Genomic DNA, 25311 nt, shown 5'->3' with positions numbered 1-25311 from the left:
CTCTTCACATAGACAACAGCCTTGCCTCGATGATCTAATAGAGCGCAACAAATTCCGCGATTTGTTAGTTCGTTCCAGCACAACCGAAGCTAGCGCTTTGCGTGTGTATGTATGTTTACCTAGATAGGTTCCTTGCTTGCACCCTTCACTAAGGTATAAACTACGATCCACCAGACTCTACACTACACACAAGCCTCTCAACAACACTAGCCTAGCCCTAGTCATATAAAATTCATGTTATTGCTGTCAAGTCCAAGTTCCGAGCCGTTCCTATGTAGTCTCCCGGGGCATACACACCTAGTGTACTAGTACACTAGATACTCTCGATATCCATTACCTATATCGATAGTTAATGGAGACTATTGCACTGATGTACTCCAGGTATATGTAGTAGGAATGCTTACTTGAACTGTGTAAAACAAAGGTTTGTAAGCTCGTGACATGGTTCAGAGAAGGATCTGCTGTACAGTACTTAGTAGAAGGATGACTGAGCCTGAGCAAGCTCCTGCACGTCCTAGCATCTGCTTTACCTAAAAGAAAGCCAATCTCTGGTTGGCCGAATATATGAGATCTAGTTTCTTGCTAGATGCCGTTCGTGGAGAAACCCTACTTACATACACAGGACTGTGTACATAATAAAATAGAGGCTCGACACCTGGAAGTACGCTTCCGGGATGGGGCCGGTAGTCACCCTCACTCTGCCCTTACCTTACCTGGTTCAAGCTGCGGTCATAAAGTGGGAATACCGGCAATCGTAGGCGTTCTGTGTCTGGCGTCTAAAGTTCCTTAAACCGTTACAGGGGACTGTCGATCCCTGCTCAAAGGCTTTTTACCTCGAGACTAACTCTGTAGAATTTAGCGCTTTGTGCTCGGCTGTCGGCTAACACCTCCAATAACAACACACTAAGGCAATGATCTTATGTAGCGTAGAAAATTGCGAGTCATGAACAGACTACATACATGGCGCGAGGAACGGTTGTCGTAGCAAGTGGGATCGCTCTGGATCTTGTTAATTTGAATGTGAAAATCGACTTGAGTTCGTGTTGCTTGAGCCAAGGAACGAGCGACGAATATTGCGTCAAGACACTGGCAAGGGACAATTCTCATCCGCAACGATGAGTGTACTAGGCGGCACGATCCTGTAGAGGAAGAAAGCCGGCTCGTTTGAACCAATGCGATCTATAAAGAACCGATCTCTGTTCATGAATTCGTACGGATATTAAGTCACCTTCCTATCAAATTACCGCGCAATTCGAGTTGTAACGGGAGATCGATTGACGAAAGTCGTCATTGAGTTATTTCTGTCTAGATCATAATTGTTAGCTTGCTTTCAGCGCATTATCACAAGTAGAATGCGCGGCGTGCGCAAATACAGTAGAATCATATATCAAGACGTTACCTATAAAGCGAACATCAACAGAGTTTTGAGACCCAAGACCCTCAAGAGAGACGAGTAGGTAGTCACCAGCGTAGTCGATTTGAATTTGCACATCTAATATCGCGCCTCAACCGTAGCTATGTAGAAACTTGCTAGTAGATGACCTAGCGACTTGTTGTCGATTTTGACAACGCCTCCAATGCTGACAGCAATAAGTATAGGGACTTTCCGACAGGGCAGTGGGAACTTACTGGTTGTTTAGACGATTACTCGACTTAAAGTTCAAAGCCAGGCATATATGCAGTAGGTCGAGGGTCCAGCTTGAATGGCACGGGCATGGTCCGAAGTATCGCCTGAAGATAATGGATTGAGGGTGCATTCTATCCTTTAGCACCGCTCATATATGGATGTCTATGACCCGAGGTCTCGACCAAGACTTGCATGTTAAGACCGCTTCCAAGAACAAGAAGCGTTCGGTTAGGTCACCATGCAAGATGAATTGCGAACATCCCTCGGGAACATGCTATGTTGGACGCCCTCAGTTGTGAATATCATCTTTCAATTGGCTGTCTCGGAGTAGACCTCACACAAGCCTTCGAACCAATCAGACTCTTCAGTTTGGTACGGCCCCTTAACCGACGTGAGCTCTGCGGCGTGGTCCTTCGTTACCTGTGTGGGACATGATACCATCTATATGAGTTGCTCGAGTACTCTTGAGATGCCCAGTTCCCCATATAATCTCCTATATTTTGATTATTCGCCGGGGCTAAGTTCTGAGATCAACCATTTCTAGGGACCATGGGTGTAGCCTTTACTGCCACGTATACTTAAAAGTTGGGATCATACTGGAAATAGTAAGGGTTGGCTCGTCAAGGAGTTTGCCTGGTGTATCTGGGGTCGTATCCAGACAGATAGTGCTGAAAGCTGGGAGAGAGAAGCTTTAACAGTAGTTGCAATTCCATTTGTGACCCGTGATGATAGTGCCTGTGCTATCGGAGGCAAGGCATTGTTATCATGCGTCTTTCGGCTATCAAGATACATATCCCTTCTCGAGCGTAAATGCTCTACAGGTGACACGTCGTCACGACTTTGGGTTAGAGGCGTATGAAACCAAACTCGGTCATAATTTTCGACGAGTCGGTGGTGTCATATACACAACACGCAACCATGCTATGACCCCTTAAATAACATGCATGCCTGAGCAGATTCGGGTACCAACTTCGCATCATAGAGTATGATTGAAGAGAACTGTAGAAAATATCTTCACTACATCGCTGGAAGACCAAGCTCTGTTATGCTTCCCCATGTTTCCATCGAGTTCAGGGCAGTGGCTACCAAGAAGGCAGGGAAGATCGATACACCCTTTGGAGGGGTGTTATCGCAAACGGCATTCTCAGGAGGAAAACAAATTGATCACAACGTGAGTGATGATGTCAAAGAGGCTTTTTGAAAAGCGTTAGGCATGGCCAAGGGCGCTTGACTTGGCATGATATACCTGCTTGTGCAGAGACTCTCTTCCCCTTCAACATTCCATTTATCTTCTCTATTGTAATCTCAGTTGTATTCGATCTTTGGAGTCATGTATTGGACTTTTAAGGAAAGAGCACGAACCGTCGAAAGGAGTTCAAACGCCGACTGAGCTAAAAATATGCTCAGTACACCATAGTAGACAGCTCGTGCATTGAGCATGATAGGGGGAGAAGGGGGAATGGTGAGGGAGATAGATTCGGTCTGCTTGAGAGGGTATCGATTTCTGCAGGCGAACTCGCTTGCACAGTCAAGGACATGCTTGACATCCTCTCTGAGCATAATGGCGGAGTCTTGTCTATCACGTCTATAGCATACCTAAACTCAACTGTGAGTTATAGAAATCCATCCCCAAGCCCCTAAATCACTATTGGCAAGTCTCAGTTACATCGCTTTTCTGCATTAGTTAATTCTCGTAGTCCTCTGCATTAAGCAAGCGGTGCTGTTTTGACGCGTTCGAATTACTATTGATGGTGCTGCATTAGACTTATACTTAGGACGGCGTGAAGCATTCGGTAAGGCTCTCCGGCCGTGCACACTAGTCTAATCAATCAAAAGATGGACAGTTCTAAAAGAGTGTTTCCCTGGGTCTTCGACAATTGTTTAGCTGGCTCGTCTTCCTTGCTAGCCTTCGATCGAGAAAGCTTGCTGGAAGGGAAGTAATCGAGCTAGAACTCTGGCGTTTCAAGGGCTCTGGAAAGTTATTTCCCAAGTCAACCCCTTCTTAGCTTGGAAAACATATGGCTTTGCCTGATCAAGAAGCTGCACAAGCAACTATGAGGACCAAGCGCTCATCGTTGTCATCACTATCGGCCGATTTCTTCGCGGTACTATCATCACTAAGAGTCAACGACTACATGCCATCCTGCCACGTGGTCGATATTACAGCAAAACGGTGATGCAGAAACTTGAACGAACAGCTCTGATATATCTTGGCGCAGTCTGTCCTAACGTCTTTGGGCTCGCTCAACTCCTTCTTGATGACAAAAATCGTTCCATATGGCGTACTAAATCGGACTGATGAGTTATGTTGCGGGATACCAGGGACGCCGGAGACAGCTCCGGATCAGTTTATGTCATCGTACAGCTCTTCCGCAGAGAATACCCATTAAGCCAACCGCAGAAGACTAGCTCGGCCAAAGCGCTAGCGTAGTCGTAGCAATGGTGCCCACACCTAGACGTGCACGGCCTCTAACTGTACTATGTAAGTGACGAGATCGCGATGTTATCTGTAGGAGTGAGTACAATAGGAAAAGCACACAATACGACTTGGGCCGGTCTGAAGGAAGAGTGACGCGCTGCTATACACTGGATTCTAATAGGTAGCTTAGTTGATCCTTATGCAGTTATGAGACTGCGAGACCCAGCCGTCGATGGTACGAGACCTGTGCAGGTCAGTCTTCATAAAAGCCCACCATCAGAGGATAGATGTCTAGTTTGACTAATGCATTTCAGCTCTCTCAGTCTGAACTTGTCATTGGCGCTCTCCCTGAAAACCCATCCGTCGGGCTTGTGTGCATACGCCCCGTCTTACTTGTACGACGAGGTGAAGGATGGGGGTTACCTATGCCGGATCGTTCCGTGCGCCCGGGACTACATAAGGTTGAGTCTGTACTACTTGACCTCCCGAGAGGGCCCGAGAGATGGGGAAGTAGTCAATTTAGAAACAAGACAGCACCACCCAAACGCCACGAGGCTTGTATACCATCCCTAAGCAGTTAAAACACTGACAGAACACGTAGAGATGCACCCGATTGAGCGATGTAGACGACGATTATGTTCAACTCAAGCCACCTCACAAGGTTTCTTTATCCATCTCGGGTAATAATAAGCCCCGACACCCTTGCATGGTAGGAGTCTAATATTCTGGCAAATTAAGTTATTGGATTACACTTGGTCTGGTGTATAATCTGGTCAGAGTGTGATCGGCGAGGAGGGGATTGCCGAGGACGAGTATGACAGTTTACGGCTCCCTACAGCCTGCCTAGTCCCATATGCTCTGAGTTAGTAGTCGCCAAGCTTGGATTCTGAATAGAGACTATTCGAAGAAGCGTGGGGAGTTGCTGCTCTACTGCATGTTGCTCCTCGGGGCGTACGTCGTATAGTTAGCGGCACCTTCATCCTAAAATATGTCACCTCAAATCACAGTTCCCATCTAGTCAACTTGCGTGAGACACATGAGCCCTAGAGGAACTTGGATCTTGACTCAAAGAAAAAAGCGATGGGTCTCGTTTCGAGTGAGATGGAGGGCTGACCGACTGAGCTGCATAGTTACTCACAGATGGGTGTGCTATGCGAAATATTCCCTACCCGGTTATCGGCTGCGTTCTGGTGAGACGGTAAGCAACATTTCCAGAAAGGATTGCAATGTCAGACTTTAGAATGGATAGCCCTGGAGATTAGGCCGATCGATGTAGCACTGCACGATGCAATGTGAGATTTGGGAGCATCGTGTTGATATACCGGTAGACCACTGACATGTACCATCGAAAAATACTTGCAAATGCTAGGTCTATGTATACTCCTTTCCTAGCTTTTTGGAGCTTCAGTAACTATAGCGAACTCCTGTCGTTTCTTCCTTCTTCTGTAATCTCTTTAGCACACTAGTCAACTCTCGAGATTCCGACATCTTGCGTGAAGTAGACTAGCTTCAGAGTAGAGCCTAGGCAGACGCTCAACTGCACCTACTTCAGTAAGTATCCGTTTTGGTGCAGACCTGGCACATGTCAGTGGTCAGGATTTTCGGTAGCACATGTAGGTGGGTTGTCGTTTATGCTCCTGTCACGTTCGTTCGCCTGCATTCCCATCATTTGTACATCATCCACACTGGCCGCGACCACAACATGTCTTGCTTATCGGTAGTCTTCTCGGCAGAGCAAGCCACGCAGATGTACGTGATCTGCTCCTGGAGTAAGGCCCATCTAATTCCTTGATTTTCCTGGTAGCCGGTTCGGTCTATTGCAGGTGGCGCATGAGCCCGGCTCAGCTGGTTTCCAAGCAAGGAAACCTCCGATTTACCGTGGGTTTTTTTTCTGTGTGCAGGTGAGGTGGTGGACGCCTCTTCGGCGGCGTCGTTGATCACTACAGGTCCTATCCCTCGACGGCCATATTCATTGGGAGAATTGTGTCTGTAATATGGTTGATTTTGTTTTGGGGGTGTCGATAATAATACGAGCCAGATAGGAGCGAATCATATCGGATCTACCGGGACATACCTACTATGTAATGAGAAGTGTAGTGGCTAATAACAGTGAGCGTGGGACAAAGCAAAGAATCTTGGAAGCGAGCTGCAAGCCCAAGGAGCAACACACACATATAATATTGATGCAGGGTGGCCGTTGGGGCCTAGCGTTCCATGTCGCACCAACGACTCGACACACGATGGACTGACTGAGTAATCTTAATGGCGCGTTGCTTGAAGAATGCGAGCCGAGCCTGTGTAGGCATACCCATGTTCCGCCGCCCACGAAGATGTTTCTCCACAGGCTGACCCAGCGCCAGCAAACCGGATGCAAAGGCGACTGGCGAGACTGGCTCAAGATGCTCTACTGCTTACCCAGTACCGGTATCCCGTCTTTCCGCCCACTTCCGCGCGTTTACCCCGGGCCCTGCCCTGTGCTTTCATCTTGGCACAGACCAACTACCTTATGTGCTCCAACTGGTATAGGTATTCATGTATGCCTCCTTGAGATAGCATCGACTCAAGCAGCGCATCGTTCGATTTTTCTCGGTCGCCTGCGGTCATGGGAGACTGTCGCGGTCAACAGAAACATAAGTATGACTGCCTAGTATAGTCACTTCGTTCTAGGTCCACCAAAGTAGAAGACAGGATCAAGCCATCGCATACCTACATGGTAGAGCTAGCGGCCGTTGGCCTCTATGGTGTACAGTACCTAGTGCATTCCAAATGAGACGAGACATGCTAATTACTACCTATATCGCATGCAGTTATGCCGTCTGAACTAAGTAGCAACTTGTTTCTCGGCACGGCTCGCTCAACCTAGTGCAGCGGTAGCCTAATATAATTCTTGGACCCTTGCTCTACAAGGCGAAATAGAGGTAAACAGACAGACCTCGACTTGCCTACCGCAAGGGCTAATTAGTCAACTTGCAACTAGCATTGGACGAGAACAGTTCATACGACTTTTCAGAACTAGAGCAGCCGCCTCAAGGCACTCTAATCATCATGCACGCCGCACGGTATATGCCGTCTAGCCCATGTGGATGCCATACTTAGGTTGGCCTGCGGAGGAGTATCATCTTCCGCGTTTATCAGAGCAGGTGAAAGACTTGTACATGATCTCCGACGTCATCTCTGACGAACTACCGGTATATGCCCAGCTCTGAAAGGTCGCTTGCGACTCGTGCGGTGAAGCAGCTTCCTAGTTGCATTTATTATGATACCTAACCTAGTTACGTTGCTGGTTGCCCAGGCCTCTTTTGCCTTGCATGGTGTGCCTTGGCCACAGATTCGCCTAGGCCGTTGATCATTTCCATTTCTGACTTCCCAGCGGGATGTTCCTGGCACCAATCGACAGAATGGTTCAAAACTGGGATCTCGCATATGCCCAGTGGAAGAGATTTATTTGCGAACAGAGGCAAAGCCTATTAACGATTAATTTCTTTCTTGGGAGCGCATCCTGCAAACTAGTTGGGAAAATAGAGGGTGTAGTGACAAGATTATTCTCACACCCCTCGAGAGAGATGATGGAGGTGGGTAGACCTTATTGCATGAACTAATAATGCTCATTCAGTTAACTTGTCATGAGATCTTTGAGTTCTATAGGTAAACTTGAAATCATGATGATAATGAAGAAATACAATAGAAGACTTTCAAGTTTTCCCTATTTCTTTGCAGGTTAACTTCATCGCGTGGGGGGAAAAGAGCGAGGGGTGTGAAATCTTCATTCGGAATGGCCTCGAGATATGACCAGGCATTTGGCGGCACACCCATCATCTTACTAGTGGCGCTGGGATACGTATCCGATCTTAATATCATCGAAAATCGAGACCATCTAGGTGATGTGAAATGAGGCTACGTGGGTCTGTCGTTACCTATTGGACGCCTGCGCATGGAGTCTTCGATGGCGACACCAGCGATGGTGACCTTGAAGATGGGAAATAACACTCACGCCCAGATATAAATACCTGACGTTCCACCCATTCAATATCAGGAGTCCCGTCTCACTCCTCAGGCAGAACAGTAGTCTTCCAAGCTTTTAGCTCGCAAGTTCTGGACTTTCAATCACTCTCATTCAGCTCAAGAACCACAGAGTGCCATTCCTTCACCTGAGCAGCCAAAATGAAGTTCTCCGTTCTTTTGGCTACTGTTCTTGCCACCGCCGTTGCGGCCGGGCCTATCGAGTTGCTTGACTTGGACTACTACCCGACCTCTAAGTCAACCACAACTCCCAGCTATCCAACTGGCGGCTATCCTACCGGAGGCTACCCTACTGGAGGCCATCCTACTTCTTCTACCACTAAGCCTGGTGGTGGCCACACTTCATCTACCACCAAGCCCGGCGGCGGTCACACTTCTTCGACGACTAAGGGCCACCCTACCCCCTCGACTACTACTAAGGGTCACCCTACTCCCTCAACAACTACTAAGGGCCATCCTACTCCATCAACAACTACTAAGGGTCACCCTACCACGACTACCACCAAGGGCCATCCTACCCCCTCGACGACTACTAAGGGCCACCCTACATCGTCAACTACTAAGCCTGGTGGCCCTCCCACATCGTCAACCACCAAGCCTGGCGGCCCTCCCACATCGTCAACTACTAAGCCTGGCGGTCCTCCTACATCCTCAACTACTACCAAGGGTCATTCTACTTCATCCACCACTAAGCCCGGAAACCCTACTTCATCAACGACTAAGTCTAGTGGCAACCCGCCATCCTCCACGACAACTCCTGGCGGTGGCAACCCGACGACTACAACTACCCCCGGCGGCGGTAACCCAACTACTACCACTCCTGCCCCAACGACCACCACTACTCCCGGTGGTGGCAATCCTACTACTACTACTACTACGACATCCATCTCCTATCCTACGCCCTACTACGCCTGCCCAGCAGGACTCTACAGCGTCCCGCAGTGTTGCTCCACTGATGTGCTCGGTGTTGCTGACCTGGACTGCCACTCCCGTAAGTTATATGACCCATATATTCTTATCTTGTGAGATATCAGAATCTAACACTGCTTGTCTCACAGCCAGCATGGTTCTCACCAGCCCATCCCAGTTCCAGGCTACCTGCGCCGCCGGTGGCCAGCGTGCCCGTTGCTGCGTCATCCCCGTGGTAAGTTCAGCCCGCTACCCCATTGAATAGCCATCCATTGATACTAATACATCGTCAACTTCAGCTCGGCCAAGCAGTTCTCTGCATCACCCCCCCTGGCGTCCAATAAATCATGGCAGCAACGCTTCTGTTCCCCTCTCCGTAGTACTACTAGAGGCTACCAGAAGATCGGTAGCAGGCAGGGCAGAAAAGGGGGTTTCACTCATTCAATTCAAGCCATTTGTTTGTTTAAGGAGGGCTCGTTGAGCGTGCACGGGAAAGGGGGATTTCTCTGGCCATGCTCAAGCTGACTTTTAGTGTATGTATATATGCCACGAAAACTAGGGGCGGGCGTTGCTTGGTCACGCCGCCGTTAGATTCCGAGGTTTATATGTGTCTTATGTATAGGTTTCTACGTATACGAGGTAATTATATAATGTTAGAATTGTTTTTCTGCCACCTATGTGTAAGGAGGTATGGAATTGGGCATACGCATTCGAGAAACTGGTATGCGTTTCACTTCTAGCTCTGTTTACGAGTGAGCACCATCGCTTTCTCTGAGCAGTATATTCAATTTGTAATCAGAATTTTTATTTCATCAAAGATAGGGGGGTCTCTGGGTTTAGATTCGGTACCCCTATTTACACACTTAGACACATCACTCAATACGCCACTTCAGGGTTCAGATGCATGGAATGATAATTGGTGGCATGGGGCGAAATGTCTGCATGCTACATATGCACGTAAAGACCGTTCCTATCGTACAAACTAAAATGTAATTTCTCGACGTGTCTGATCCACGTACGTGATAATCTTACGTGCATACGCTTTAGGTCACTATACCTGTAGATATTACCATTTACAATTGCTACTACTACGTTGGGTAATCCAAACGCTTGTGATCAAATAGTCATTCGGGGATCCGCAGATCGGGACCTCATGATTTTTTCTTGAAATGCAGAGTCGCAGTTGGGGTGGAGTTGCTGAGTTGGCTACCACGGGGTTGGCATCGGTTCCTGAAATGAGATCTGCGCGCGCAAGTTGCTGTTATGCTCGCCTAGGATGATGCAAGCTAAACTGATCTAAATCCATACTGCTCGAATTCTTGACGGCTGTCATTCTCGTCGTCGCTGCCTGCGCTGTCATTTGTCACGTTACGTTGGGACGAAGCGTGCTTTACTGCAGGAACCGGGCGTCGATGCAGCAGTGGACGCGCAGAAAGTCTCTGCATAGATAAAGTCTTCAACGGACGCAGGTCCTGTCTCAAGAAACCGGAAACGGGAAGCGGGTAGCAGTTGGCACACAAAGTTGAGATGCTCCGCAATAGCAACATCAACATATATAAGCAGGCCACTTGCTGGTCTTATTGCTCTCTCTCCGACTTATAGACATATTCAATAGTATCAAGCCTAGGCCCTTAACCATGAATACTTGCAGGCAGTTAGCGACCATTTGAGCACTCCGCGCTCCATCGAGGCAGTGTGTCTCTAGCTTGATGGTTTATTGCTTGTTACTTCTCATACAATTCTGGGTTATATTATATTACCTCTGAATCGAGCCGCAGGTCGGTGAGAAGGGCCTTATGGACTTAGCAGCAACATTGCTCGCACTGATTTTCCTTTTCTTTTCATACAGCATAGTATTTGTTATCAGTCTGTCACATATGATTCCATTTATCAACAATCGGCTAATTGACACATTCCCCCGGTCTTGAAGAACTTGGTCAGTCAAGACTGGCACGTGTCCTCAAAGGCGTGCGGTACCATATGTAAGTACATGTAAGTATACCTATGTCCGTAAGTACCTGGTAGACTGTCCTTATCGCGAAGACAGGGAGTCAACTAGGTGCCGCGTTAGTGGGTAAAGTCCGTGTACATGCTCGCTAGGTACCTATGGCCGTTAGCCTCCGCCACTACCTAGGTACCTACAGGCGACCTCGACGCTGTGCTTGGTGCTTGCTTAGCCTCATCACCATCACCACCATCATCATCATCCCGGTCCCCCTGTTTATAGCCATAGAAAAATCAGGTAATGTGATCCTGCATATCATCATTACCAAAAAACATTCAATTGGCCGGCCGCCTTGCCTGCTCTTCGTTTCGTCTTGCCTTGTGTTATTTGTCCTTCTACCTGCAATCCTCTTTCGGTGCCGGCACCGGCGAACGCGGCTCTCTTCGTCGAGTCCTCGCGCCTGTTGTTCCGCTGCCCGTCACTGCCTACCTAACCGACTGCTGGTCTCACACATGCATTCTTTTGCACCTTGTTGCCGGTGATGCCCTTGCCAGGCTCGGCCGGCTCCAGGTTGGCCCTATTGTATTCGCTCGCGACGCCATGCCGCTTTGTTAATCTTATCCCGACCTTCGCCTTCCTCCTGCCGCTATGGCTAGTGGCGCCCGTGCTGGCCATGCAGCCTGGCCGCATCGCCGAACTACGCCATGAGACGGTCGACATGTTCTACCATGGCTTCGATAACTACATGAAGATAGCTTTCCCCGAGGACGAGGTACGCTTCTCTGCTTTCCCCCACCCGCCGCCCCTATTTAATTAGACCTAGAGAACTCACATATTGCCTCTCATAGTTGCGCCCCGTCTCATGCACACCGTTGACTCGCGATCCCATCAATCCCAGAAATGTCGAACTTAACGATGTCCTTGGAAATTATTCTTTGACTCTGATAGATAGCCTTTCCACACTTGCTATTCTCGCCTCTGCACCTCCCGATAGCAGGAACACGGGCCCCAAAGCCCTAGCCGATTTTCAGGATGGTGTAGCTGCGCTTGTTGTACAATATGGCGATGGTCGGGCTGGTCCCTCAGGCCGTGGAGCCCGAGGACGAGGCTTCGATGTCGATAGTAAAGTTCAAGTATTCGAGACCGTGATCCGGGGCGTTGGAGGATTGCTAAGTGCACATTTGTTTGCTGTGGGCGAGCTACCCATCGCGGGTTACGATCCTGGAAGAGCAGCCATAGACATTGAAGAGCATCCAATTGTCTGGCCTAATTCGTTTAAATATGACGGCCAACTTTTGCGGCTTGCCCTCGACTTGGCCCAACGCCTACTACCAGCCTTCTACACCCAGACTGGGATGCCCTACCCCCGTGTCAATTTGCGGCATGGTATACCGTTCTACGTGAACTCACCGCTACATGAAAAGACGCGCCCTCAACCTATGAGACCTGAAGAATCCCCTGAAATTACAGAGACATGTAGCGCTGGTGCCGGCAGTCTCGTTCTCGAATTCACTGTTTTGAGTCGTCTTACGGGCGATCCTCGGTTTGAGCAAGCGGCAAAAAGAGCTTTCTGGGCTGTATGGTCGCGGAGAAGCAATATTGGTTTAATAGGCGCTGGTGTTGATGCTGAAGAAGGGCACTGGATAGGAGGGTTTTCTGGAATCGGTGCCGGGATTGACAGCTTCTTCGAGTACGCACTCAAAACACATATACTCCTATCTGGCCATGAGCTACCGAACCAAACGGTTCCCCGCCATGATGCCCACGAAAGATGGCTTGATCCGAATCAGATATACCCTCCGCTTTCTGATAAGGATAACTCCCCAGATTCGTTTCTCGAGGCCTGGCACCATGCTCATGCTGCAATTAAGCGTCACCTCTATTCTGATTTGCACCACCCTCACTACGTTAACGCGCATATCTCCACAGGGTCGCCTCAAACTTTCTGGATTGACAGTTTAGGCGCTTATTATTCCGGCTTACTCACCCTAGCAGGAGAATTGGATGAAGCTATAGAGACCCATCTTCTTTACACGGCTCTGTGGACTCGTTACTCTGCTTTACCAGAACGCTGGTCAGTCCGTGATGGGCATGTTGAAGGCGGACTGGGGTGGTGGCCTGGTAGGCCAGAATTCATTGAGTCGACTTACCACTTATACCGTGCTACCCGAGACCCCTGGTATTTGTACGCCGGTGAGATGACATTGAAAGATATAACTAGGCGATGTTGGACGGACTGTGGCTGGTCTGGCCTCCAGGACGTCCGTACTGGCGAGAAAAGTGATCGCATGGAGAGCTTCTTTCTTGGAGAGACTGCTAAATACCTATACCTCCTTTTTGATGCCGAGCATCCGCTCAACAAGCTGGATGCCTCATACGTCTTCACAACAGAAGGCCACCCATTGATCATTCCACGCAAGACTGTCCTGCGTCATCCTAAAAAGCGACAAAGTGACAGATCTCTTCAACCTTACTTCGATGAAAGTTTCACCCATACTTGTCCCATACCCCCACCTCTCCCTCACTTATCTGGTTCGGCCACTGCTGCACGGACGGACCTATATAATGCGGCGACCTTGATTCGACTTCACCAGGTACCAAATTTTCACGGCGTCGTGGAACCTAACCCCCAACCGGGACCATCGAACACAAATGAACAACGACCTCTAATTGTTTCGAACCATACACACTTTCCTTGGACACTTCCCCAATCTATGCTGCCGGTCGATGGAATATGCGTAGCATCAAAACAGCGACACACCAGCGTCATCGAATTCCCTTCTAACACCCAACAATCTGTAGGCAGTGCCTTCAATCTCGTATTCGGGAATGGTAATCTGGTTCGAATGGGTAGCGAAGGCATTGTAGTCAATAGTCTTTCAGGCCTGAAAATAGGAATGATACTCGAGGAACCGCCCACTACATCGGAACGAGGATGGAGGGTGTATAGTATAGGTAACTTTCTCCTCGGGAGGGATGAAAAAGTCTTCATCTCCCGTGACGTTCTTGCAGATATTTCAGACCCTCTTTTCCATCGCGTTCGCGATGCAGTACTTGTCGACATTGTGTTGCAAATCGAGGTTCCGAATATAATGCCGACACATAATTCGACCGCTACAGATTTACCTCAACCTGAAACGAAACCTATTGTCGAAATGCACGACTCAGACCTAGGAGCGACAAACATATTCAACTCTTTGCTACAGCAACTTACATCGGCTCTGCGTGAGCCAGTGGCTACTTTTGGCCCTGAACCGGCACCCAAGATCGAGTATAAGTATATAAACATCCCAGCAATCACACCCGTAGGTGTGGGCATGGCACCTCTGCCAGATATTTCGGAGGCTCCGAATCCAAATCTTCAAACGCATATCGAGTCACTTTCGTGGAAGCGACTCTACTTTGCCGACCAGGCTTGTCAGGGGAAATTGCCCGATGCAGTCCCGAAACAGCATCAAATCATTGTTATGCGACGAGGCGGCTGTTCCTTCTCTGATAAGCTAGCGAACATCCCTTCCTTTGCCCCCCACCGCAATGGGCTACAGCTTGTCATTGTAGTGTCAGGTGATGAAGAGTCGTCCAAGGAGGGCGAAGAAGATGTCTGGGGTTTCAACTTGATCCGACCGTTGTTAGACGAAGAGCAGCGGACACCCGCGGGTATCCCGCGCCACCGTCCCATCCCCATGCTGATGGTGGGCGATGGAGACACAACATATGAGCTGCTGAAGACAGCGAAAAGTATTGGCATGCGGAGGAGATACCATGTTGAGAGTCAGGGGCTGACGATCAATAACCTTGTAGTACTTTGATTACGTGAACGATGGGATGCATATATGCATTGGATAGCGAAAAGAAAGCATTAGTGGCGTCATTGCGGGTGTTCGATTTACTTTTGGAGAGCTTGTGGCATATGTATATCTCGAAGCTAGTCGTTATATTAGCATCACGCATAAACTGGCGCAGGCCCTTCCCTTCACTTTCGGTCTTGTTCACTTATGTTAGTTCTAGGTCGACTGTCTGTATATTCAATGCTATATCGGTTATGGTACGAAAGCTATACAGGTCTACAGTCAACAAGGGTCCCTAACTGCCTAATTATCGTGCATTGTACCTGGAAGATACAATGGGGTGATGGTACAGAGGTGATATAGCAGTATGCATGTATGATACAAGTTAAGTGGTTGTTATATAGATATAAGCCCACCCTAGGCTCTAGCAGGCGTCTAAGACGAGGAGGTTTCGGACGTCGGCTCAACAAAAAGATGGTACGTCTTTTGTTGGGCGAGCGTCGTCTTCGACGGGCTACCCACAAGCGGGTCCTCGCCTTTGTTATTTTTGGGGAACGCGATGACGTCCCTAATGGAAGGGACATCACAGAGTATTGCAATCAGCCGATCGAATCCAATCGCAAACCCAGCATGTGGGGGGCATCCTGCCCGTAGTGCCTCGAGGAGATGCGAGAATTGGGCAATGCCCTCGTCGGTCATTTTCAAGATATCTCGGAAAACGTACTCTTGCACCTCGGCGACGTGGATACGTCGGCTTCCGCCCCCGACTTCCATGCCGTTGAGCACGAGGTCGTAATGATCGGCTACGGCGCTAAGCGGTTTTCTCTTGAGAGCATCGACGTCCGCGGGCGATAGGGGCGCGGTAAAAGGGTGGTGCGTAGAGCAGATGCCAGCCGAACCTCCTTGGCCTGGTTCGCCATCGTCGGGCGAGAATAGAGGGAATCTGTTGACCCAAAGAAATCGCAAGGACGAATCCTTGGGCATCAAATTTTCCTCTACGGCAGTATCAAATATCAATTTCCGAAGCCTGCCGAGTTCTGTAGAGCCACCTTGTAATTGAGGTTTGCGTGCGTGTGTGATAATTACGTCACCGTCTCTTGCAAGCAGCCAATCGTCAGTCGCACGACTGAGCAGACTTTCTGCTGCTTCGTGTCCTAGGGCGGATAGGCCCTGGAGTGGCTTTGATGAGTCTACAACGAACACGCCCGGTGTGCTGTCACCACTTAATTTGTGAGTCGTATTTGGCAGCATATCGAACAGTTTGCTGATGAAGCTACCCGACTCTTGTGGTGATCCGTTGAACCGGAACTTGCATGCATCTACGACCGGATTCTCGAGGTTAGTGATCATCTGCTTAAACTCTGGAGAGACCAAGGAATCTATTGAGATTATCTGCTATTTGTTAGCGCAAATGATGCAACAACGTAGAAATAATGGAATCACCTCAGATGCATGATTCGGACTTATCCGGAGGTCTGGCTTATCGATGCCGTAAAGGCGCATGGCCCTCAAGTAGGAAATGGTATTTGGCCTATCAAAGTCAATATATCGATTACTGGAATGATTTTCGTCGCCGTCCGGCTGCTTATCTCCTACACCATCAATATTGGTGGCTTGAGTAGGAGCAAACATCGAACATAAGGATCGCATCAATTTAGTGACAAGTCGTCTCACATCCTTGCTACTAGAGAAGCTCATCTCCAGATCGAGCTGCTGCCTGTCAGTAGACTACCGACTAGACAAACGGGAGAAAACAAACCTGAGTGAATTCGGGTTGTCGATCGGCACGATGGTCTTCATCGCGGAAGCACTTGGCAAACTGATAATACTTGCCAATACCACCAGCCATAAGAATCTGCTTATACTGCTGAGGGCTTTGGGGCAACGCGTATGCAAATCCTTTCCGCCGGGTCGGTACCAAGAACTCCCGAGCACCTTCCGGGGTAGACTTGAATAGAACCGGTGTCTCTACCTCGACGAAACCTTCTACATGCAGAACACGACGTAGCTTTGTAGCTACGGCCTCGCGAAATACCAAACGTTCATACAGAGAGTTATCGAATCTCATCTGCAGATGGCGAGATTGAGGGGGCCACACTGCGTCTTTCGAGACGATGATATCCTTGGGAAATGTGTTCAGACACTTGATGGACCGTAACCTCAACTCATATTCGCCTATCATGATTTTTGAACGGGCTTCAGTACCATCTTGAGTATTTTTGGTGGCGGCGGCGGCCCTATTTTGCAAGGTTCCAGTGACAACCACTGGGCTGTGCGCAGGCACCGACTTCAGATTAGTGTGGGCAGTGTGTTCCGCTGAGTGCTCCTCCTCCCAGCTAGATACAATCTGGACACGAGGCCGATCTCTTAAATTCAACGTAATTTCACAGAAGCTCAGATTCTGGCCCCTGTCTCGCCGTTTTCCAAGAAAGCCCGTCAGTTCGACCTCCTTGCCTGGTTCGGGCGATTGGTGGCCTGGATGGATGTATTGGAGCGCAATTGGCCCAACTAGGTGTTCGAGTTGCTTAGTCTCGCTCTGCAATAAAGTATATAGGGTTCAAATAACTTACGACTATTTTTGAAGATTTCGAATTGGGTCTCAGCTATAGTTTTTTGGGATGGGGTAGCAGTGTCGCTGGGTTCTGAGCTGAAGACACGACATTGTGTTCGAAGCCCCCAGAGTGAACGCGCACTGCTTGGTACGGCAACACGTCTCGAGGCAGCCCTTAGGAGGGGTAATCTAGATATTGACATGGCAGCGCCTCCTGATGAGCCAATATGTATTATATCATGGTAAATGGAGACATGACTTTCAGGCGTCGAGAATAACTTGGAGCGGTGATTAGACCCACCTAAAAGTTCATCATTCGACCTGATGTGACTAGGTACGGTACCTCTCATAGCATGACACAAATCCACAGCTGCCACCAGCTGTCAATTCTTCTAGCTCCGCCAATCCACCACATATTTCTTCGGCCGCTGTCAGTGGGGCTTGAAGCTCTTTTTTCCTTTCTTCTTCATCCTTCCAATTCAAATCAATGTGAGTATCCATGTTCGCGCAACCGTCGTTACTCTTGACCTCTTTGCTAATACAAGCCTTCTCGCAGATGATGAAAGCCGCGTGTATAATATGATGTGTTCTGCTTCTTGGAGCTCTAGAACTCTCCTCCTCGGAGGCTCAAGTGGTTCTGCTGCAAAGAGAAGAATGGAATCATGAAATAAGCGTTCGACACACCTCGACCTTGTTTACATCGGACGCAAGAAGGCAACTCTGATAAATCAATTTGAATACTGGAAGATGTGAACACGGACATCGCGCTATCGATGTGCGTCTCTCGCGATCATTGGGCACGATCTGGTGCTATGCGATGCCAGGTACCAAAACTGTCCGGGGTTGTGGGCAGGTTCGCTGTACACTCACGCTATCAAGTCCTGAATCGCGTAGCCTCTCGATAGGGTATGTCTCAAGTGGGACTAATCATTCTCGTCTATCTCCATATCCTTCCCGGCCATTCTATGTATCAAGTGAAACCACCTATCGATGATCTGTGGCCCGGTCTGGCCTGGTATGTATAAGCCGGTACTAGAAAGGCCACGGTAGTGAGGAGCACAGGTGATGTGAGATGCCCCTAGCTTGCTGTCGTCATCACCAGGCAAATTATGAATTTGAATAGGTGAAGCGGGACCTACCATCATATTTTTGGTATATTGTCTGCTTGTCTTGTTCTCTTTTTAAGCTTACGAACGACTTAGGAGGGATGCATAAGCTGTATGATCGTAACGATTTCGTTCACGATACCCCATTGGCACACCCCAGTCCCTATCATTGTAATCATTGGACAGCCAATGCTTGGAGTCTAGACGGTGTTGGAAAGACATTCTATTTCGCCGTCAGTGTTACTCTTTTCATCATTCCTACTTCTGGGCCAGTAGTGATGGAAGATACTGTTCGTTGGATGTGAAGACTCCTTTTATACGAGATTAGAATGTGTCTATTTCTTACCGATTTGCTGCAATTAGCAGTCCGGTGGTATGTGTATCTGAGAACCATCTCTAATGATTTTGGGTCTCGAGCTTGTGCCACCATGTGTTCTGCACGAAGGAGAGGCAATTTTAAATTAAAAGAGTTTGAGGGCGATCTATCCAACTAGGTAGGCAAATTGATGTCCTACGTGACTTTCTAGCGGGGAAATATTCGCGAAAGGACCTATCATCTAAGCTCCCTAGGGAATTACTCAGATGACTTATCTGTACAAAGTTGGATTATGTAAGCTATCCGGGCAATGATTTAAAAGAACGCTAACCGGCAAGGGCCATTGAGATAGGCCAGGAGATGCCCTTGGTTAAGTCATTCTGCCATTATCTGATGCTCATCAGGCATAGATACATATAATTAACGTGAACAATATTCTTGCTTTTCTTTCTTTTCGATGTCGATTCTTGCAGCGTCAAGACGCAAACCCTGATGCTCTTGGATACATGGGTGGTGCTTGCTTCCTTCGGGCTGCCCGACATTTCTATGAAACCTTATGTGAGAAACTATAGTGATATGGTATACACCTAAATGTCTAATTATATGACGATTTCCCCAAAGGATTGATGTCACAGCGCCCTTTACACTGTTCCTATGGCCATTGATAAGAATTTTTGCTCAATTGATTTTTCTTTAAGTCAAGTATGGTCAGTACCTACGTGTTTAATCAATTATGATGTTTCTACAATTTGATGGCTTGGAAATAGCGACATATACTCCTTAGCCAGGAAGATATATAGTTTGTATAGCCCTCATGCAAGAGATCAAGGTTCTACTTCGTAGTTGCTTATCGCCGTGGGGTAAATCCATCTGCACTTTCGATACCTAGTATCAGCTAGCTTCTATATGCTACATGCCTCGTAGGACGTTGGAGGACAGATGACCATATCGTTTATATACTATATAAATTGTTATTGCACTTCAGATGCTACTACCTACATAGTACATACATAGTAAAGCAAATGAGACATGGTTAGCAGCCAGAGTCAGGAGTCTTACAGGAGCCAATGACGATTGGCGTCAGCTTCCCCTTTAAGCTAGCCCCGGCTCGCCATGTACGGGCCCCCACCATCGACGTACGCGGTGCTGTATCTGCCCGACGCTGGGGAAAGTCAACTCCCAATTTCCAACCTGCCGACGGCCGCTCGCTACGACGACACGGACAACCAGCCACCAGCAACCAGCAACCGGCAACCAGCAATTCTACTTGACTGAATCCATACTTGTATTGTTAATGCAGACGCCATCGTAGACCCGACCACCCCGACGACATCGTGCGCCAGGCCAGCCAGAGCCAGCCATGGGACGACGCTGACTGCCTCTTGCTCTCCGTCTACCTACTTGTCCGCCCGCGTCCCCGTACTCGTCCTTCGTCTGTCCCTATCCGCTGCTCGCCGGCTTGACCAACGTGCGCGCCCCCGTTCCCAATCAACCGTACGCTGGTCTGCAGTACTGGGGAAACTCGCTGCTCCTATTCGTGCGCTGTGCTCTCAGTCTCGAAGCTCGGCCGCAAACGTCGTAGTGACGTGCAGCTTCTGTCCTACCCTGACGACGTCGTATTTCTCCAACTCAGCCCATCGGTGATCTGCGTGACGTGCAAAGCGAACCGAGCCGACGAGACAGATCACTGATCGTCCATTGTTTCCATTACCCTTTTTGTACGCTTGCTCCATCAGCCCAGCCCCCTACGGGTTTGAGAAGAGATGTCGAGCTCTTTCGAGAAGTCCGTCAAGGGCGCAACTAAGATCAAAGTGAGTCGGAAACCCGGAACCGTCTTCTCATGGGAGATGAGATGTCTGTCCATTCTGACCCGTCTTCCTGCCGTAGGCTGCCCCCCCGAAGACGAAGTACATCGAGCATATCCTGGTAGCTACGCACGCCGGTGAGGCTGGTGTTGGGGAGGTTTTTCGCGCCCTGCAAAACCGACTTCGCGACTCGACATGGACCGTCGTCTTCAAAAGTTTAATAACAGTACATTTAATGTTTCGAGAGGGCTCGCCTGACGCGACATTATCGTACCTCGCTAGAAACCGCAATCAATTAGCGATTAGCTCCTTTACAGATGGTTCGTTCGCCCCTCTCACCAAGACTATGGGATACTCTGTGCTCTATGCTAACCATTGCCTTGCTATAGCCCAGATACAAGGCCGAAATATTCGACACTATGCCTCCTACTTGGCGGAGCGGGTGCGCGCTTACAAGGATACCAAGATAGACTGGGTGCGTGCGAAGGAGACACGACTAGAGAGCCTGTCAGTCGAAAAGGGCCTGTTGCGAGAGACCGAAGTAGTCCAGCGCCAACTAACTGCTTTGTTGAAATGTGACGTATGTCTATATGATGTGTCTTGTGCGGATTGATCGAATGACTGACCGCTAGAAAGGTCTTGGACGAGCCTGAGAACGAGATTACCATCACCGTTTTCAGACTTCTGGTTCTTGATCTTCTAAGTCTATTTCAGGTTTTAAATCAAGGAATGATCAACATACTAGGTAAAACCTGTAACCTATTGGCTACTTTGTCTCATCAGAAGCTGACGATCCTCAGGGCACTTTTTCGAAATGTCGAAGGTGGATGCGGAACGTGCTATGGACATTTACCGTCAGTTTACTAAAACTACTGATGCTGTTGTCCAATATCTAACAGTGGCTCGGCAATGGGAGCCTCATACAAGGGTAGAAGTCCCTAAGCTGAAACACGCTCCAGTCAACTTACGTCGCCAGCTCGAAGACTACCTTAACGATCCTGATTTTGAGATAAACAGGAGACAATATATAGCAGAACAACAGGCCAAAAAGAAGGGTGGATTTTCCAAAGGTGAAAAGAGTACCTCAGAAACACAGTCAGAGGCTACTAAGCCGTTCCCTACAGCAAATGTGTCGTCTGCATTTGCTCCCAAGGCACCCCAGGCCACTAAGGGGCCTGACCCAGATCTCATTGATTTCTTCGATTCAATAGAGCAAAATCAGACCACCATGAGCACACAACCCAACGCCCAACCAAGTCAGTCAATACAGATGCCACTAGCGAATACTGGCAACACCTGGCCGTCCGGAATCCAGCAACCAACGCAGCTGCAAAGCAATGGCTTCGTGCCTCAGGCAACGGGGTATCCGAACAATAGCCCATTTCAACAGCCAAGCACCACTGGGTTTTCACTGCCACAACAAATGCCTGCTCAGATCCAGCCTAACTTCACTGGCGCCGGCTTCGGTGGCTATACACCCCAGCCAGCCTTCAATCCCAATAGCTTAGGCTCAATACCACAGGATTCTGTTGCAAATTTCTCTACGGGTACTCTCTCACCCCCCATGCAGACCGGCCAGCAGACGACGAATCCATTCAGGGCGTCAATGATGATGGGTAACCCAACCGGTATGCCTGCTAATGGCGCCACTCAAAATACCTTTTCCACACCAACGGGTCCTCCGACTCAGCCTCAGCCCCCTAGCGCTTTAACCCGACAGCCCACAAACCCTTTTGCCAGATCGTCACCACAGGGCATGACACCTTTTGCCAATCCATCATCAACTTCGCCCTTTCAGTCTCCACCACCTCTGCAGCCCCCGGTCTCGCTGCAACCCGCTGCCACTGGGACCAACCCGTTCGCAAGGAATTACTCTCCTGCTGGGAACCAACCTCAGCAGCAGCAGCAGCAGCAGCGACCTCAAACAAGTGGGGGGATCGCGCCACAAGCTACGGGGGCCACGAACCCGTTTCGACAGGGCGCTTTCGTTAATCATCAAACTGGGATGGGCTGGCAACACAACCAAATGCCTATCGGTGGCGGTCTAGATCAACTTCCAACGCAACCTATCTTTCCCAGACCGGCACAGCAGACACCATGGGAGCAGCAACATTAATAGTTATCTAGTCGCTGCCTTGGCGCGGGGAAGCTCAACTACGTGATCGTGATTGGTTGTGAAGACGAGTGGCCTCTTGTAAAACGTAACAACCATGGAACAGCGTTTCCTCTATTCGCTTTTAGAAGCTACTTATTTGTTAGCACGGGAGAAGGGCGGACCTTGTCTTATTCTGTTTTCACTCTTCTGAATGTCTTTTCCCATCGCGAAGGACACGAGTGGATAGCGCTTGACTTCTTTCTCAGTTCGGAATGTAACTATGACTACTACGTAAGTACTTACTTTGTAAGCTTTTTTTGGTCAGATCAGATCCGGTCAGGTCGGGTTAGATAGATACAATACCCGCTTTGCTCTCTCAACACGACGCGAGCAGGCGTTAGTACCACCAATATTAAATGGGCCAAATATCCATCATTGGACTTTATTTACGTCTGCTTTATTGGGTTTTGCACGTAGTAGGATCTCGGTGACCATAAGCTTAGTTAGTGTGAGCCAGAAATTCCGCGGCAAACAACGTGCAAAACATCTTGTTGCCGTCGTTTGACGGATGACACGGTGTCTCGATACTCTGTAGGTAGCGGATGACTGGCTAGTCGTAACACTGGAGGGATGTGAAGGCTGAACTGCCAAAGGGGATCCAATGAATAACTGTAATTCATCGCTGATGCACTTTCCATTGCCTTGCTCACAACTCTCTGGGAGAAAATCTTTCCGAGTATTGTACCCGTGTCTACCTTCGACAACATAACCCTGCACAATCCCACCTAGCCCGGTTCTATATTGTCGAGTTGGACTTGATATGCTGTTGTCGTCGTAGCCATTATTTCCTTTCCCTCCAACCCCGGTACCCTAGGCATCCGTCCCATGCTTTTACGCAACCTATTTTGGGTTGTTTCTAATGCTGGAGTGTTGATGTGTGCCGAAAACAAAACGCCGCCGCTATGCAGATGAGACGGAATATGATGGTCGCATGTCGCGATCGACCTCGAGGAAGCTAAGCTTCTCTCTCTTCAAAGTTGCTGTTCTTCGCTGTATGCTTGTCTCTCTGGACCAAGTGTGAAGTAGCAGCTTGCTTGCTGAAACTTCTGAAGTTCCTTATTCACAGCTCTGGCCTTTCGCAACTGTGTTTCAATGGAAGTTCTAATTCTGTATCGCCGCCATTAAACCGAATACCAGAATTCATCATGAAAATACATCATCGACATCCATACGTCCCGAAACGCGATTTGTAGCACCCGCCTCTGCTGCCATGACTGTCCCCGGACCACGGGCGACATCCTTCTTCTCATCAGCGATGTTGACGCCAAGACCAGCAAAGGCATCGAACATTGCGCGTGCAACGTATTCGGAGATGCTGTACCCAGTGACGCGATGGTCGGCCCTTGTGCGAGCATCGTCGAGCCACTGGTTAGGATACGTATCGCGCAATTCGTAGCGCGTGGGCTCGAGCGCGGGTCCAAGTCCTGCGAAAGGGTCATATGGCTTGCTAAGATCTTCTTCCTCGTCCGAAATCTTCTTAGTCTTTAAGCCGCGAATTGACAGCGTGTTACTAGCGCCAGAATCAAGCAGACTTGGGAAGTGTGTCCCGGCAATCGCAGCGACGCGTGCCCTCTTTTGGGCGACAATACGTGCTTGGATCTCGGCGGCTGACCCGGGCTCGCCTCGTGCCAGCGCCTCCATGACCTCAGCATTGATGGTCGCTTCCTCAGCCCGCGCACGGGCTTCTTCGCGTTGCTCTTCCAAGCGTCGCTGACGCGCCGCCTCGGCCTCGGCCGCTTCACGTTTCTGGCGGGACAGTTCTGCTTCGTTCCCGCGGCGCTTGTTACGCTCAATCTCCTCACGGAATTCTTGTTCGCGATGTAGCAGCTTCTGTTCAGCGGCGCGGCGCTCATCATCACCCCCGGAAATCAAGTCGAATGTCAAGTCCTCGACATCTTGGAGGTAATTATTATAATCCCGCAGAGTCTCGAAGTCATCCTCTACCATGTTGTAGGCGGCGGCAACGCGCCTACGGATATCGACTTCACGCTCTACGGCCAAATCGCCGAAGAAGGCGGACCGGAATCCCCGATGCCGCAGAGTCTTTGTGCAGGTCGCATAGGGACATTGTGCCGGGCCTGATTTGAAAATGTTGGTCACGCAGTTGCTGCACATAGGGTGGTAGCATTCCGGGTTGATCAGGAACTCCATGTCCGTATTGAGATAACGCACGCGCTTGCACACAGGACATATGTCGGAGGGAATCTGGGCGGCGTTCGGACCGGTTGGCAGCCTGACGACGGTCGAGCCGCCCGTCACGGGTTTACGGGACATGCTGATCGTGAGCTTGCAAAGCTGGCTTGCCGCTCTGGTCTTTTTGGTGCCGCAACTTGGAAGAAACGCCCGGCTCGAAAGTCTTGGTCTGACCTAGGGCTTTGAGGACCGAGAGTAGAGATCGAAGCTACACATTTAGTAGCACTAGACTCGCGAAAGGCGAAACAATCGCCGAACGTTGCAGGTACCGAGACGGAAATAGAGGCAGAGGTATAGAAATGAGCAAAATGCAAAATGCGGTGTAATAGAAAGGAAGAGTCCTTCGAGTGATACAGCCGCCGCTTTTTTGGTTCTATGGTAATAAATTGAAGCCAGGACCTGGAGGTAGGGATGACATGACTGGCAGGGTTGGCAGGGTTGGTAGGGGTTAGCAAGGACGCTACCTATAGGTACCTA

At 49.3% G+C, this 25311-nt stretch overlaps 6 protein-coding genes across 6 annotated transcripts; 3 read left to right on the top strand and 3 right to left on the bottom strand.

Moving 5' to 3' along the window:
• Positions 1–7951: 7951 nt before the first annotated feature.
• On the top strand, positions 7952–9403 carry F5B22DRAFT_428820 (hydrophobin 2). Its single transcript, XM_047971741.1, has 3 exons — positions 7952–9057; positions 9125–9210; positions 9275–9403. Exons 1-3 carry the CDS (start codon positions 8208–8210, stop codon positions 9317–9319), a joined length of 981 nt encoding a protein of 326 aa, XP_047827177.1. The 5' UTR covers positions 7952–8207; the 3' UTR covers positions 9320–9403.
• Positions 9404–10093: 690 nt separating this feature from the next.
• On the bottom strand, positions 10094–10594 carry F5B22DRAFT_621948 (uncharacterized protein). The gene has a single exon (XM_047975922.1). The coding sequence runs from the start codon at positions 10526–10528 to the stop codon at positions 10262–10264; it is 267 nt and encodes an 88-aa protein (XP_047827176.1). The 5' UTR covers positions 10529–10594; the 3' UTR covers positions 10094–10261.
• A 442-nt stretch (positions 10595–11036) lies between these two features.
• Positions 11037–14921, top strand: F5B22DRAFT_621947 (glycoside hydrolase family 47 protein). The gene is made up of 2 exons (XM_047975921.1): positions 11037–11692; positions 11769–14921. The coding sequence occupies exons 1-2, from the start codon at positions 11462–11464 to the stop codon at positions 14727–14729; spliced, it is 3192 nt and encodes a 1063-aa protein (XP_047827175.1). The 5' UTR covers positions 11037–11461; the 3' UTR covers positions 14730–14921.
• Positions 14922–15143: 222 nt separating this feature from the next.
• F5B22DRAFT_650252 (aspartyl-tRNA synthetase) lies at positions 15144–17462 on the bottom strand (the record flags this gene model as incomplete). Its single annotated transcript, XM_047979288.1, has 4 exons — positions 15144–16100; positions 16152–16418; positions 16468–17216; positions 17279–17462. The coding sequence occupies 4 exons, from the start codon at positions 17460–17462 to the stop codon at positions 15144–15146; spliced, it is 2157 nt and encodes a 718-aa protein (XP_047827174.1).
• Positions 17463–20444: 2982 nt separating this feature from the next.
• Positions 20445–22602, top strand: F5B22DRAFT_638905 (ANTH-domain-containing protein; the record flags this gene model as incomplete). Its single annotated transcript, XM_047977655.1, has 5 exons — positions 20445–20513; positions 20569–20806; positions 20876–21066; positions 21123–21231; positions 21287–22602. The coding sequence occupies 5 exons, from the start codon at positions 20445–20447 to the stop codon at positions 22600–22602; spliced, it is 1923 nt and encodes a 640-aa protein (XP_047827173.1).
• A 656-nt stretch (positions 22603–23258) lies between these two features.
• F5B22DRAFT_428629 (CDK-activating kinase assembly factor MAT1-domain-containing protein) lies at positions 23259–25262 on the bottom strand. The gene has a single exon (XM_047971740.1). It carries the CDS (start codon positions 24913–24915, stop codon positions 23785–23787), a length of 1131 nt encoding a protein of 376 aa, XP_047827172.1. The 5' UTR covers positions 24916–25262; the 3' UTR covers positions 23259–23784.
• Positions 25263–25311: the final 49 nt, after the last annotated feature.

The sequence above is a fragment of the Xylaria bambusicola genome (genome assembly GCF_022495145.1).
Source record: "Xylaria bambusicola strain CBS 139988 unplaced genomic scaffold F5B22scaffold_51, whole genome shotgun sequence".
Classification (NCBI taxonomy): Eukaryota; Fungi; Ascomycota; class Sordariomycetes; order Xylariales; family Xylariaceae; genus Xylaria; species Xylaria bambusicola.
This window is presented reverse-complemented; position numbering and strand designations above follow the sequence as displayed.

Coding starts and splice junctions, on each gene's coding strand:
- F5B22DRAFT_428820 (XM_047971741.1), top strand. CDS start 8,208: ATGAAGTTCTCCGTTCTTTTGGCTACTGTTCTTGCCACCGCCGTTGCG. Junction 9,058..9,124: donor TGACCTGGACTGCCACTCCC/GTAAGTTATATG, acceptor CTTGTCTCACAG/CCAGCATGGTTCTCACCAGC. Junction 9,211..9,274: donor GTTGCTGCGTCATCCCCGTG/GTAAGTTCAGCC, acceptor CGTCAACTTCAG/CTCGGCCAAGCAGTTCTCTG.
- F5B22DRAFT_621947 (XM_047975921.1), top strand. CDS start 11,462: ATGCCCTTGCCAGGCTCGGCCGGCTCCAGGTTGGCCCTATTGTATTCG. Junction 11,693..11,768: donor TAGCTTTCCCCGAGGACGAG/GTACGCTTCTCT, acceptor TGCCTCTCATAG/TTGCGCCCCGTCTCATGCAC.
- F5B22DRAFT_621948 (XM_047975922.1), bottom strand. CDS start 10,528: ATGTTGATGTTGCTATTGCGGAGCATCTCAACTTTGTGTGCCAACTGC.
- F5B22DRAFT_428629 (XM_047971740.1), bottom strand. CDS start 24,915: ATGTCCCGTAAACCCGTGACGGGCGGCTCGACCGTCGTCAGGCTGCCA.